The sequence below is a fragment of the Macadamia integrifolia genome, chromosome 5 (genome assembly GCF_013358625.1).
Source record: "Macadamia integrifolia cultivar HAES 741 chromosome 5, SCU_Mint_v3, whole genome shotgun sequence".
NCBI lineage: Eukaryota > Viridiplantae > Streptophyta > Magnoliopsida > Proteales > Proteaceae > Macadamia > Macadamia integrifolia.
The window spans coordinates 34,340,568-34,353,373 of NC_056561.1; the positions used below are offsets into that span (position 1 = coordinate 34,340,568).

The 12,806-nt window shown below is 38.8% G+C and overlaps 2 protein-coding genes across 5 annotated transcripts; both read left to right on the top strand.

Moving 5' to 3' along the window:
- On the top strand, nt 1-3,996 carry LOC122077747. 4 transcript variants are annotated; one of them, XM_042643597.1, is made up of 7 exons: nt 1-491; nt 582-662; nt 794-970; nt 1,785-1,955; nt 2,565-2,777; nt 2,865-2,953; nt 3,363-3,996. In XM_042643597.1, the coding sequence occupies exons 1-7, from the start codon at nt 398-400 to the stop codon at nt 3,801-3,803; spliced, it is 1,266 nt and encodes a 421-aa protein (XP_042499531.1). In that variant the 5' UTR covers nt 1-397; the 3' UTR covers nt 3,804-3,996. The 4 variants fall into 4 exon arrangements, with proteins under 4 accessions (XP_042499531.1, XP_042499532.1, XP_042499529.1 ...); XM_042643598.1 differs by having other exon boundaries at nt 3,366-3,996; XM_042643595.1 differs by having other exon boundaries at nt 3-491; nt 3,132-3,996.
- A 1,261-nt stretch (nt 3,997-5,257) lies between these two features.
- Nucleotides 5,258-10,293, top strand: LOC122078585 (pentatricopeptide repeat-containing protein At5g46100). The gene is made up of 4 exons (XM_042644621.1): nt 5,258-5,577; nt 7,026-8,586; nt 8,830-8,886; nt 9,295-10,293. Exon 2 carries the CDS (start codon nt 7,127-7,129, stop codon nt 8,576-8,578), a length of 1,452 nt encoding a protein of 483 aa, XP_042500555.1. The 5' UTR covers nt 5,258-5,577; nt 7,026-7,126; the 3' UTR covers nt 8,579-8,586; nt 8,830-8,886; nt 9,295-10,293.
- The last annotated feature ends 2,513 nt before the right edge of the window (nt 10,294-12,806 follow it).

The window sequence follows — 12,806 nt, forward strand, 5'->3', positions numbered from 1 at the left end:
AGACAATGGAAAGCATATGATTCCCTTACGCTGTCCAATTCTTAGATACCCTTTTATTTTTCTTGCCTCTTTTACCATTTAAAGAAAGAACTCCGATTCTGTGAGAGGAGAGAAAGAGAGGGAGAAGAGAGAGGAGAGAGAGGGCTGAAGCTGAACCCAAAAGGGTGCCTCCTTGTGTAATTTTCCCATAACACTACAGAAGCCCTCTTATCCCTTTCCCCTCGCTCATCACCAGCACTTGAAGGGTTCCCTTAAAAAGAGTAAAGAGTATCGCAGTGTTTTAGCTTCTTACTACTCTTACCCAGATGAGCTTTACAGGGTTTCTGAAAATGCAGCAGAGCTTGAAATTGAATCTTCTGTTTTGAGCTTCTCTTTCTCCTTGTGGGTTCTTGAGTATATGGGAGTAATGGGGAAGAATGGATTTGTTTTGGCTCTCTTACTCATGGTTTTACTTGGATGTCTCTCATCAGCTTCAGCCACTGATCCTGCAAGTGTGTATAAGCTCTCCAGCTTCTTTGAGATTCAATCTTTCCTATATTGCAACCCCTATATCTCATATGTCTTTTGTGTATTTTTTGCAGGAATTGTTACTGGGTTTGTTTCCAATGGTTTCTCTGCTCTTCTAAAATGGCTGTGGTCACTTAAAGCAACCACCAAAACTGGTAATATTGTCAGATCGAACTGGCATTGTCTTTGTTTTCTTCCCCCTCTCACTCGTGGGTTCTTGAGTGTTTTGGGTACTGAGAGATTTTTCTCTGCTATGGTCTGGGATTAATGGGATTTGGATTTTCAGCAGTTTCTGGTCGTCCGATGGTGAAGTTTGAGAGTGGTTACACTGTAGAGACGGTATTCGATGGGAGTAAGCTTGGAATCGAGCCGTACACGGTTGAGGTTTCAAACAATGGGGAGCTTCTGATTTTGGACTCTGCAAACAGTAACATTTACAAGATTTCATCACCATTGTCTCGCTGTAAGTGGGTTTTCTTGTAATGACATATAATTTTGGGTTGATTGGATCATGTATCTATTGAAATCCTGCTCATATTTTCTTATACTGTGTGTTCTACTATGATGTTCCTGCAAATTACTACTATTGTGTTAAGAAATTTCTACTTTTTCATTTTGTTTCTGATAAGTTTGGGGAGAAATCTTGCTCCTTTTCCCAACTGATTTATTCCGGAGATCTTTCGTACTGCTTGCTTTTCACATAAGTTTCAACTTTCAACCAAGTTTGAACTTCATTTTAAATGATTGGGTTCCTGATTTTGCTTTTGTTGAGGACAAGAGCTCCACTTTTTAAAGTACAATGTGTCTTTACTTAAATAATGCAAAATACCCAGCTCCATCTTTTTCGAAATTTGTAATCTTTTCCTTTTCTGCTAAAGCTATGTTTCTTCAAGGACAAACTTCATTGTTACTCGAAACTACTGTCTTTTTCTCATATGCTCTATGTGCATCTTGTCTGAATAACAATGAAGAGAGTTTATCACTTTGTTTCTGATGACAACCTGAACAATTGGAACATAAACCAGGCCTAATTTTTAAGTTTCTCCTTGTTATGGTTGGTCCACAGTATAATCTCTGATTCTTCTGTAACGTGTTATGTGGTTGATTGAATTTTCCTTATTATGGTTGGTCCAGAGTATAAGCTACTGTTCTTCCATAATGTGTTATGTGGTTGATCGAATTTCTTGGCATATTCTTCTTCTTTTTAAGTTCTTTAAACAGATTACTGGAAAAAGTATATGTTCCATTGTGGATTTTGAATGCATAGAAAACTGCAGATAGTAGGCCAAAACTGGTTGCTGGATCATCTGAAGGTTATTCTGGACATGTGGATGGGAAGCTTAGAGAAGCAAGGATGAACCAGCCAAAGGGACTTACTGTGGATGATAGGGGAAATATTTACATAGCGGACACTATGAACATGGCAATCAGGAAGATCAGTGATGCAGGTAAAATGTTGGTATCCATTTCAAGATTATTGTACCCAAAGGAATGTTGGTGTATGATGTCTTGTATTCTGTCGTAGTTTAATCCAGGGAGTACTGGTGCAGCACCTAGACAGGTAGGACGGCGGTCCCGCTAGCCGGTTAGCGAGCCGTGGGGGTTGCAAGGGGGCAGGAGGCCCCCCTGCATAGCAGGGGATGTAGGGGGGCGCAGCCCCCGCTCGAATTTTTTATTTGAGGGCATTTGTGTACTTTCCGGATTAGGGTTTTTTCGCTATGTATTTGTAGCGAGGGTTTCTTTCTCTATAATGCAAGCAATACTGAGAGGTGTGAGGACGAGCGTTGTAACCCTATTCTCCATTGATAGTGAAGCAGGATCTCATCTCACCGGGGACGTAGGCAACCTTGTCGAACCTCATAAAATTCGTGTGCATTGTTTGTTTTGTTTTTCCATTATCTTCTGCATCGTTTTAGGGTTGCGTTTCTACAAGGAACGGTTCTCTTACCCATTAACGTTATTAATTTCCATGGAGTGGATTTTAATATTTGGGTCTAGAGTTGCTGCGCAAAGAGTGATTTCTCAGTGTTATGATATGGTTCAATTTCTTTGTGCAGGGGTTACAACAATTGCAGGAGGAAAATGGAGCCGTGGAGGGGGCTATGTTGATGGGCCAAGTGAAGATGCAAAGTTTTCCAGTGATTTTGATGTTGTTTATATCGGAAGCAGCTGCTCTCTTCTTGTCATAGATAGAGGAAATCAGGCTATTCGAGAGATACAGCTGCATTTTGATGACTGTGCCTACCAATATGGGAGTGGTTTTCCTTTAGGTAAATTGAACAGCTTGATTATTTTCCCCCTTGCCTTTGTTCTTTTGATATTGGACATGGATAAAATGGTCTTTTCTTTCATTGAAGGGATTGCCGTGCTGGTTGCTGCTGGCTTCTTTGGTTACATGTTGGCTTTGCTCCAAAGGAGAGTGTGTACGATTGTCTCTGCCCAAAATGTGAGTGATTAATGTTCTCTGTGACTTCTTTGACAAAATATTTCTTTTGATTTGGTGTCTCTCACTTGAGAGTAGACTGTTCCTCTCATTGCTAAATGTGTCACAAGCTATCTGCACCAATGGTCTTCATACCCTATGGAAGAACATAGAACAGTTGACTCTTTTCTTGCTCTTATAGGATTCCATAAGTAGTAAAACAAGCTTTCCATCCAGTCCATATCAGAAACCACTGAAATCATCAGTCAGGCCACCATTAATCCCCACCGAAGATGAATCAGAGAAGCAAGAAGAAGGCTTCTTTGGTTCACTTGGGAGGCTTTTCCTCAATACTGGTGGAGCTGTGGCGGAAATATTCAGGGCATTGTTCTCAGGTTCTAGGAGGAAGCCACTGACCCATCAACTGCAACAGCAGGACTGTCTACAGCAAAAGCGTCAAAATGCTTGGCCATTGCAAGAAAGTTTTGTGATACCTGATGAAGATGAGCCACCGTCTATAGAAACAAGGACCCCAACCCCAAGGAAGACCTATGCTTTCATGACTAATGACCCAGAGAAGACCAACCATTTCCGGCAAAGTCGAGCTTTCTATAGTGGTTGGGATGGTGATTTTCAGCAGCAACAACAGCATCACCAGCAGCCTCAGCAACATCATCAGAGGCATTATTCGTCTGGCCCGAAAACATGCTATGAGCAGAGTTCTGAGACTACCAATGAGATTGTGTTTGGGGCAGTTCAAGATGGTCGGCGTGAAGCAGTGGTGATAAAGGCTGTGGACTATGGAGATCCAATTTATGATCATCGCAATTTCCGGTCTCGAGGCCATTATGTGGGTTATGCTCATGGCTATTAAATATTAATCTTCAGTATTACCTATAAAAGATACAAGATTTTCAGTCTTTTCACCTCTTTCTAATTGATATTTAAATATATAGGGAGTGGGGAGTTTCTACATGACTTGTGAAGAAAGAATTGTAGTGACAGTCTTTGTGAGTTTGTTCAAGGAATGTTGATTCTCTGAAGTTAAACACTCTTTATCCTTTTAATGATAAAGATCAAATTAAGCCCCCCCCCCGAGTGAGTCATTTCCTGGAATCATGTCTTTGGGCTAAGGGGAAACCAGAAAGAGATGAACAGAGCAAAGTTTAAGGGGATCCTTTCCACGTTGGGATGGTGAAAGCCCAGTACTAGTGGAAAAAAGATCTTCTCTAACGCATTGGATGGCTGGGAGGACCTGGGCACGTGCACTGAGGTGTTGGGGTGCATGCCTGGGTACTCCCAGCTGTTGAATGCTGTGTTGGGCGTCGGAGAGGAGCCTTATAATATAGTTCATGTTGCGTTTGGAGTAATACAAGACACGAAACTAGGAAGCTGGATGCTATAAGCTTTTATGGATCCCTCAGCATCAGCATGCAAATTCCAACCCACGTTGATGGAGGCTCTGAGACACACCAAAAAGTAAAGACATTTACCGAAATGCAGACACATCAGCCAACTCCTGAGGAGATTGGTGGTGTCCCAAAGGGCTTCAATCCAAGTCAATCCTGAGCAGAGCTGAGTGACAGTCACAGTGGCGATGAAATTCTAGCAATTGAAGGTATCAAAAGATGTGAAATTATCCCAGCGCATGAAATACAGAACCCCTACAAAGAATGGGTGTATCCAATGTACGAGGGTCATAATATAAACAGCCTTACAATCTCTTTTTAGAGAGGCCAAACAATCTTACCATTACACCAAAGTCCACCCTCTAGCGAATTGCTCAAGGTATCTAGCTGTAACAAGGGAAATGTCTCTTAAAATTTTCATTTCCTCTTAATAAACATGCAGGTCCCGAATTCACCACACATCCCATTGGGCTTCTTGTGTTCAAGCTATCTGAAGAACATCCATCTATCTCTCTCCTCTCCTACGAAATGACATATCTACCCCCAAAGAGAGAGATAGAGGTGTTACTTTGGTGTGGTGCTCTGCCACAAGAATAGATTGGGCTCCTCTCCATTGGGAGCCCAATTAGTGATCCAAGGGTTGGAAGGACCTTAGACACACATCCCAATACATGACACATGTCCTCAGATCCTCCCATCCAATCATTAATCGAACACCCAATTAATTAGAGATAATCTTTTTCCCACATGGACAAACCCATAATTTAGAGATGGAAAAAGATGCCTGGAAGGTAATATAGCCCCTGACCCCATACACAAAGGAGGCAAAATAACTTCCCCACCCCCTCATCAAAGTTAGAAATCCTACCCCTTGTTGATGCCTTCGTGCACTCCCTTTGGCTCCTTACGGTGGCACACGGGCCACACTGCCTACCCTTTTAACGCTAGTGGGAAAAAAAATTGGGATGGAGTCAGAATCCGTCGATCAGGATCGGAATTGGCTAGGGCCGAGTGCACTTCTCACAGAATCGGAACGATCTGCTGTGGACGATGCAGAACCGATGCTATATCTAAAACCCTCTTGTTTTCTTCTTTTGGGGAAGAATATAAACCCTCCTCAAATCTGCTGAAAAAGTCTTGCTTCAACCTCTTCTGCTGTTATTTGATTCGGATAGAGCTCAACTAGAGCTTCATGACGGAACCAATCATGAATCCCTTCTCATCAGGAACGCGGTTCAGGTAACGATGATTTCATTCCTTTATTTCTGTTGCAATATCTAGTTTGCGAGAATTTTATTTAGCAGTTTCTATAAACAGACATCCAATTCATTTATACATCATTAGGCATTACTTAAATCTCTCCATTTGTTGTTTCTCATTGAAATTTGAGTCTAGAAATGGGGCAGTGTTGAAGTCATTGCTTCTGATTGTTATGAGCTTTCCCATTCAATGAGGAGGAGTGGGAGTTAAAGGGATTAGTGAATGAACTCTCAAAGAGCCTTTTCATGATTCTGAGGATATTTTTCTACTATTAAAGAAATTCTGTACAGAGTGGAGCGCTTTTGATTCATGTGGACTTTTTAAAAGCATTGCAATAACAGGGAATGATAGCACAAGCAGAGCTGTAGAGAAGGAAAGCAGCAGTCGGTGAGGATGAAGGAAGGTAGCAGCAAGATACAGAAGGTCTTTGAGGTTCTCATGGACATTTGAAGATTGAATGATAGGCAATACAAATACTAATTCCATCATAGATTCTTCTGCTTAGCCCCACAAACAAAACGCATCGTAATCTGCTAAGAACTTGCTAAGTAATTTGAGTTTTGATCGTTTTGTGACTTTTATTGACCAAGGTATAATGCCGTACTAACAAACTAGATACTTCTAATCCTTCTTTTCTATTTTTATCTCTCTTAACTGGGTCAGGGAGAAGAAGTAAGGTTTCGATTGAACAACACGGGTATTTTAAGAGATCCATGTTTTCCCTTTTATATTCACAAATGCAAACTCTCTCTTTCACTCTCTCTTGGGTAAAACCGTAAAACAAATACAGACTTTTTCAGAATGTTCAAATTTAGCAGTAATGGGAAGCTTAGTGGCTGAAAGACACAGTGCCTTTTGGTTGTTTCAGATTTCAACACAAATGGTACATTGCATATGGTTTGCCTAATGACATGATGCATGTTTGGTGAAATGTGTAGTAGAATAAATGCTATTTCAATCTGATTTTCTTTCTTTGTCCAATTGGGTTGGACAAATTTATGTTAAAGTGCTAACTTTATTATAGTCGACCCATCTTACTTGCTTTCCAACCATTTCTTCTTTGATTTTTCTGTTGTATACTTGTGTTTTTGTTAAGAAAAAAAATTATTAATCTTTTGCGTTTTGGACAGTCATGGAATCTGGTTTTCATCTCCTCTATATCAATTCTTTCACATCCAAGTTGCACTTACACCTGGAATTCTTTTTACACGATCTATATCACGTGCATTTGCGTGTTGCATGATCATTCATCTTTTGTTCCCATCATTCTTTTGTTTTATTCCTATCACTTTCTTCCGTTTGCAGGATGCGTTGCAATCACTTTTTTTCCCTTTGTGGCAAATTTTTCTATAATTCGTACAGGTTCAGTTGTTTCTGTATTAACTGTTAAAGGTATTATATTCAAAAGAGTCTTTCTTTCTGCACAGCTGATGGAGAACCGTTCTGTAATTTTCTGATATTGGTTCACGGAAAGAAAGCTTAGTTGAAACTTGAAGACTTGAATCACATCCAGTGAATTTTTCCCAGAATGAAATCAACTGCTATGAGTTACAAGACGCTAACCAAGTGGTCAAAACAAATTACATCATCCCAAGTCCAGCAGCTGATACGAGCAGAAAGGGACATCCAGAAAGCCCTTCTCGTATTTGATTCAGCAACGGCAGAGTACTCTAATGGTTTCCGGCATGATCAAAACTCCTTTGGTCTCATGATTGCCAGATTAGCCTCCGCTAACCGGTTCAGAGAAGCCGAGGAGCTTCTTAGTAGAATGAAGGAGGAGAAATGTAACATCACTGAAGACATCTTCCTCTCCATATGCAAAGCTTATGGCCGGGCTCACAAGCCATTGGATGCCGTGAGGATTTTTCAGAGGATGAAAGAATTCCAATGTGAACTGACTGAAAAATCTTATGTCACAGTCTTCTCTATACTTGTCAATGAGAGTCAGTTGAAGATGGCCCAAAGGTTTTATAAGTATATGAAAGAAATGGGTATTCTGCCAAGTGTTGCTTCACTCAATGTTTTGATTAAGGCCCTCTGCATGAACAATGGGACAATAGATGCCGCTTGTCGGGCATTCAAAAACATGCCTAATCGTGGTTGTATTCCTGATTCTTATACATATGGAACTTTAATTAATGGGTTATGTAAATTCGGGAGGATTTCTGAAGCAAAAGAGCTTTTCAAAGAGATGGAGGCGAAAGGTTGTTCTCCCTCTGTTGTTACCTACACTTCTTTAATACATGGCTTATGCTTGTCTAATAATTTGGATGAAGCCATGGGATTATTCAAAGATATGAAAATGAAAGGTATCAATCCCAATGTGGTTACTTACAGTTCTCTGATGGATGGTCTCTGCAAGGGGGGCAGATCTTCAAAAGCTATGGAGCTATTGGAAAAGATGGTAGGTGACCGTCATCCTCCAAATATGATAACTTATAGTACATTAATTAATGGATTTTGTAAAGAAGGGAAGCTTCGGGAAGCCTTGGAGATTCTTGACAGGATGAAGGTGCAGGGCTTGAAACCGGATGCAGGATTGTATGGAAAAATCATAAATGGCCTCTGTGATATCCTTAAGTTCCAAGAGGCGGCAAACTTCCTTGATGAGATGGTGCTTGGGGGTATCTCGCCTAATCGTTTGACTTGGAATCTTCATGTTAAGACTCACAACCGAGTGGTTCAGGGCCTTTGTACCAAGAAGAATGGAAATCGAGCATTTCAAGTGTATCTGAGTATGAGAACCAGGGGGATCTCTATTGATGCCGAGACATTCAGTGCTCTTGTGAGTTGCTTCTCTGAAAAAGGTGATATCCACAAGTCTGCTCGGATAGTCGAGGAGATGGTTGTTGAAGGATGTGTTCCAGATGAGGCCATATGGTTTGCTGTTGTTGGTGGATTCTGGTGTCGGAGGAAGGTGCACGAAGTTGCTGAGTTGGTTTTGGTTCAGCTGATGGATGAAAGCAGTAGTTTGAGATAAGTATTATTGTAAGTTCTCTCTATTACACCTTTTGAGCCTTGTCATATCTTATGGCCCCAGTTTTAAAACTTTGAATTTATCCTGGGACCAGGACAATGTGTGTGTAGTGCACATTTGTCATGATTCACTTTTGTTCTGTTGTCTAGGCTGTATTCTGAAATAAAATGGAAATACCTGTGTTTTTGTACACTTTTTATCTTTCTTGGTCTTGTTGCTCGTGTTTAATACTCTGGTATTGATTTAATTTGCAGACAACCAAGGGAATCTTTTGCAGACCCATTCGTGGAGTCACATGCTTTTCCATTAAGGTGCATTACCTTTTTAACTTATACTTTCTTCTTGTTCGAGTAGTAGCATTTTTCCCCCTATTTTTTTTTTTAGATGCTAATATTTTGGACCCTGTTTATCTGCAAAAGATGTTAATATTTTGGACCCTGCTTTATCTGCAAATAAGCCATGGTTTATGCTTGCTTGGGAAATCCCTCTTTCACCTGAAACAATCAACTTAGGCACCAATCAAGTACTGAAGGCAAGACTCTTCTAATAGAGTTCACCTTTGTGCTAGGATTCTATGTAGTCCTTCTGGCTGTCATTCAGTTTCCAGACTCTTTTCTAAGCTATGCACGTGGTAGAAATTCCAAAATGCAAATAATATAAAGATCATTATGTATTGTTATTCTTTAGAAGTAAAGTACAATTTTTCATTGGTGAAACAGGGGAAATCATCCGGAGGAATTGTGCTTTACATGATTCTTGTAGGGCCGAACCAAGACATAATCAAGATACCTACTCCCTTGAAGTTATTTTAGATAAATGGAAATGACATTAAAGCAGCAATCATCCACTCCACCCTCCATTCCTCCAATACTGAAAATTTGTACTGAATGGTATGGGCATTTGTAACTTTCAAATGCAAGGAATTCAAAGCAAAGGTGTTGAAGTATGGTCAAAATGTTGACTGCATTGTATTGGATTCGGCATAACCAGAGGGTGTTAATATGATAAAGATCTGAAATTACTATATCAATGGGGGTCTGGCTGGATGAACCATTCACGTGACTCAAAAGAAAATGACTGTCAAGAGAAGCCAATCTTGATGGACTGTGCAAATCGAAATTTTGCCATAAGTACTTCATTGTTGGTGCTGACTTAAGCATGACAACTCATTCAGAGATGGGAGATGACATATAACTGCGAGTACCCAAGCTCTGGTCAAAAAACTTTGCAACAGGAATTTCAGGAGGCCTCTGACTCGACACTATTCAAAAAGCACATGCATGAGCAAGCTAGAAGATATTTCTATGGAAGTTTTAACCACAGGACAGGCCCAAGCTCCTAAATGAAACCTTCAGACCAGATTATGAAAGCAATAGTTTGAGCTGGAAACCTAGACCTCAATAACATTTTTTGAATTGATGCTGTTGAAAGTGTTCCAGCAACTCTGCTATGGCCAACATGAACAAACTGCAGCAGTATTATGGACAATATCTATTTGGCTATTGAATGCTACGTATTTAGATTGTGAATTTAAGCAACATGAATAACTGCAAATGGTTTCATTCATTGTGTCTTAGTTGGAATTATTAAGGGAGATACCTTTCTTCTCTATTTAACCTTTTTTTTTGGGTAAGTTTTTTTTTTATTAACTGGAAATGCCTGAAGTTGTAATCTTTTGTCTCATTTACCAACCTGAACAACTGTAGTGGTATTATGGACAGTATCTAATATCTATTCATCTATTACCTATAATGTATTAGATTGTGGATTTAGGCAAAATGAATAGTTACAAAAGACCTGGATTCAGTTTGTTCTCTCTTAATTTGGATTATGAAGAAGGGAAAAAAATTCTTATGTTTTTTTAAATGAACTCATTCATGTTAGTGTGATGAACAACAATAAAAGTGGCAGTGCTGGATGAAGTCTCTTATGAAACATTCTGCTGACTTCTAGTTAGTGTTGTCAGGCTTTAGTATTATTGAACACCACCCCCCCCCCCCCCCCCCAAAGAAAAAAGGAAAAAAAGGATTGATTTTCTTTTTGTTTCTTTTCATCACTGTTGATCACACAAGTTTGTTTCTTGGTATTCATGGTTACTCCATAAAAGTTCCACCCACTATTTCTATTGTCTCCCCATGAGAATGAACATACAAACTGCACATGGATGGTGAAGATGGTATCTGCACGGTTTGACCACGCTTACCTATGTTGAAGAAGATAGTAATGGATTGTTAGAGAGAAGTTTTTTCTTGGATTTTGAAATATTTGAGTAGATGTTTTGTAAGTTTTAATCTAGTGAAAAAATGTTATGACCAAGTGGTGGTGGCGCATCAGTTAGCTATCAATACTAGAACTGAACAGATATGTGATCAAACTTCTAACTTCCTGACCCTCCCCCCTTGTAGTTCTTTCAATTAATTTTCTTTTCTATGAAAAAGAAAATTGTAGGCTTTGTTGAGATGGAGACTCATTTAATCATTGGCATTTTGATGTGGTTTTATTTTTTCATGGTTGCGTGGCAACTCGTAGGTAATTACGTTTTTTGTGGACTTATCCATTATACTTATCCATATGGTGAATCTCAATTCAGATATTTAATTTTAAAAATGAAAAAAGCAAAAATCAGTTCAAATTTGTTTTCTTACATGATAAATATAAAGCTCTTGAAAACTATTGTATGTGCTAATCCTAAGGATCCCATTTTCGCATAGGGGGTTGAGCAATAAAAGAGTGGAGAAGTAGTAGTAAATTAAAAAAAAAAATTAGTAGTAGTAAATAAAAAAAAAATTATGGGTTAAGAAAACTACATATGGAAAAAATAAAAGGCCACGAAGGTGAAGAATTCATTTTTTAGAATGAGAATATGAATACCATACTAAACACAATTCCCATTCTAAAATCAAGAATGCATTCCAACTTAAAGGTGTTCCAAACGATGTTCTGATTCTAAGTTGAGAATGCATTCTCCATTTTGGAAACGCATACCAAACACAGTCTTTAAAACCTTAAAAGTTCATAATGGGGAAAATTTCCTTTTCGTTTATTTGTATTTACCTGGTTGCTATTTTTACCCTAGGTCAACATTCCCATGGTTAGATTATTAAGTCTTGGAACACAACAGCTAAAGTATTTGGTAAATACCTCAGCCAATATTGCAAGAAGTCAAGAAAGAGAAAAGGATTGAGTCTCTGGTCTTTGTTGGCAGACAAAAAAGGAAAAGAAAAAAAGGAAAATGTTTTTTATGGGGGAGTATGGCCCTTGCGCCTAGACAATGAGGGAGGAGACGAAATGACTGCCTCGCTCCCCATAAAAGGGAAAATGACTCTTTTATGGATGATTCCATATGTACTCCCATTGACCCTCATGTAAACGTAGGAACCATACTATCTCATAAGAAAACTTCCCCTAAAAAATTTATTTTTCTAGACATATTTACCTCTAATAATAATCATTCCACATATAGAGGTATGCATCTGATACTGATACGGTCCAATTTTTAATTCCATGGTCCCAACCCCAACCAAAACCAGTTTATTTTTTGGTAAGAATCGAAACAAAGGTTCAAGAATATGAAATTAATTAAGGGATCAGATTGGGATCAGTTTTGATTGAATCATTTTCTGATCCTTGTTGGAGCAAAATTGATCGATACCCTATAAATTGAATCAAGATGAAGCAAACATTTCATAAAATACGGAATTTTTATTATTAATTAAACTTTTAGAGACCTTACTACAAGAGAAGTCTCAAATAAAAGTGAGGAAACAAACGGGCGAAAAGAAGAGCAAAAATGATTCACTACCAATCTTATCCATGTCGATTTCGATTACGTATCGACAACTTTCTAAAAAAAGTATATTTATTTACTGTTTTACCCTTAAAACTATATGGATAATCTATACTATATAATTAATACAGTCGATATGATATGGATACTTGAAACCATGCTACCAATTCAAAAAACTAGGTTAAGCAATGGACTACAATCCGGTTGAGTGCTGCCAATTCTATAATTCAGATCGGACGATTCACTTGATCCGATCCGAATTCTCAAAGCATGATCCCAATTGATTGTAAATAATAGTATTATTTATTTATTTATTTTATTGAAATTAAGCAATGATACAATAATTCATCCGTGGATTGTCTAAATGGTTAGGGTGAATTGAAAATTATGTGAATAGGCGCAGGGTTGGATTCCCCATCTGTACATCTGCGATTTAAATAAAGA

What these genes read in the sequence shown, in the direction of transcription:
- LOC122077747 (XM_042643595.1), top strand. Translation starts at nt 398, where the DNA reads ATGGGAGTAATGGGGAAGAATGGATTTGTTTTGGCTCTCTTACTCATG. An exon ending in TTCAGCCACTGATCCTGCAA is followed by an intron (nt 492 to 581) that starts GTGTGTATAAGC and finishes TATTTTTTGCAG; the next exon opens with GAATTGTTACTGGGTTTGTT. An exon ending in TGGGAGTGGTTTTCCTTTAG is followed by an intron (nt 2,778 to 2,864) that starts GTAAATTGAACA and finishes CTTTCATTGAAG; the next exon opens with GGATTGCCGTGCTGGTTGCT.
- LOC122078585 (XM_042644621.1), top strand. Translation starts at nt 7,127, where the DNA reads ATGAAATCAACTGCTATGAGTTACAAGACGCTAACCAAGTGGTCAAAA.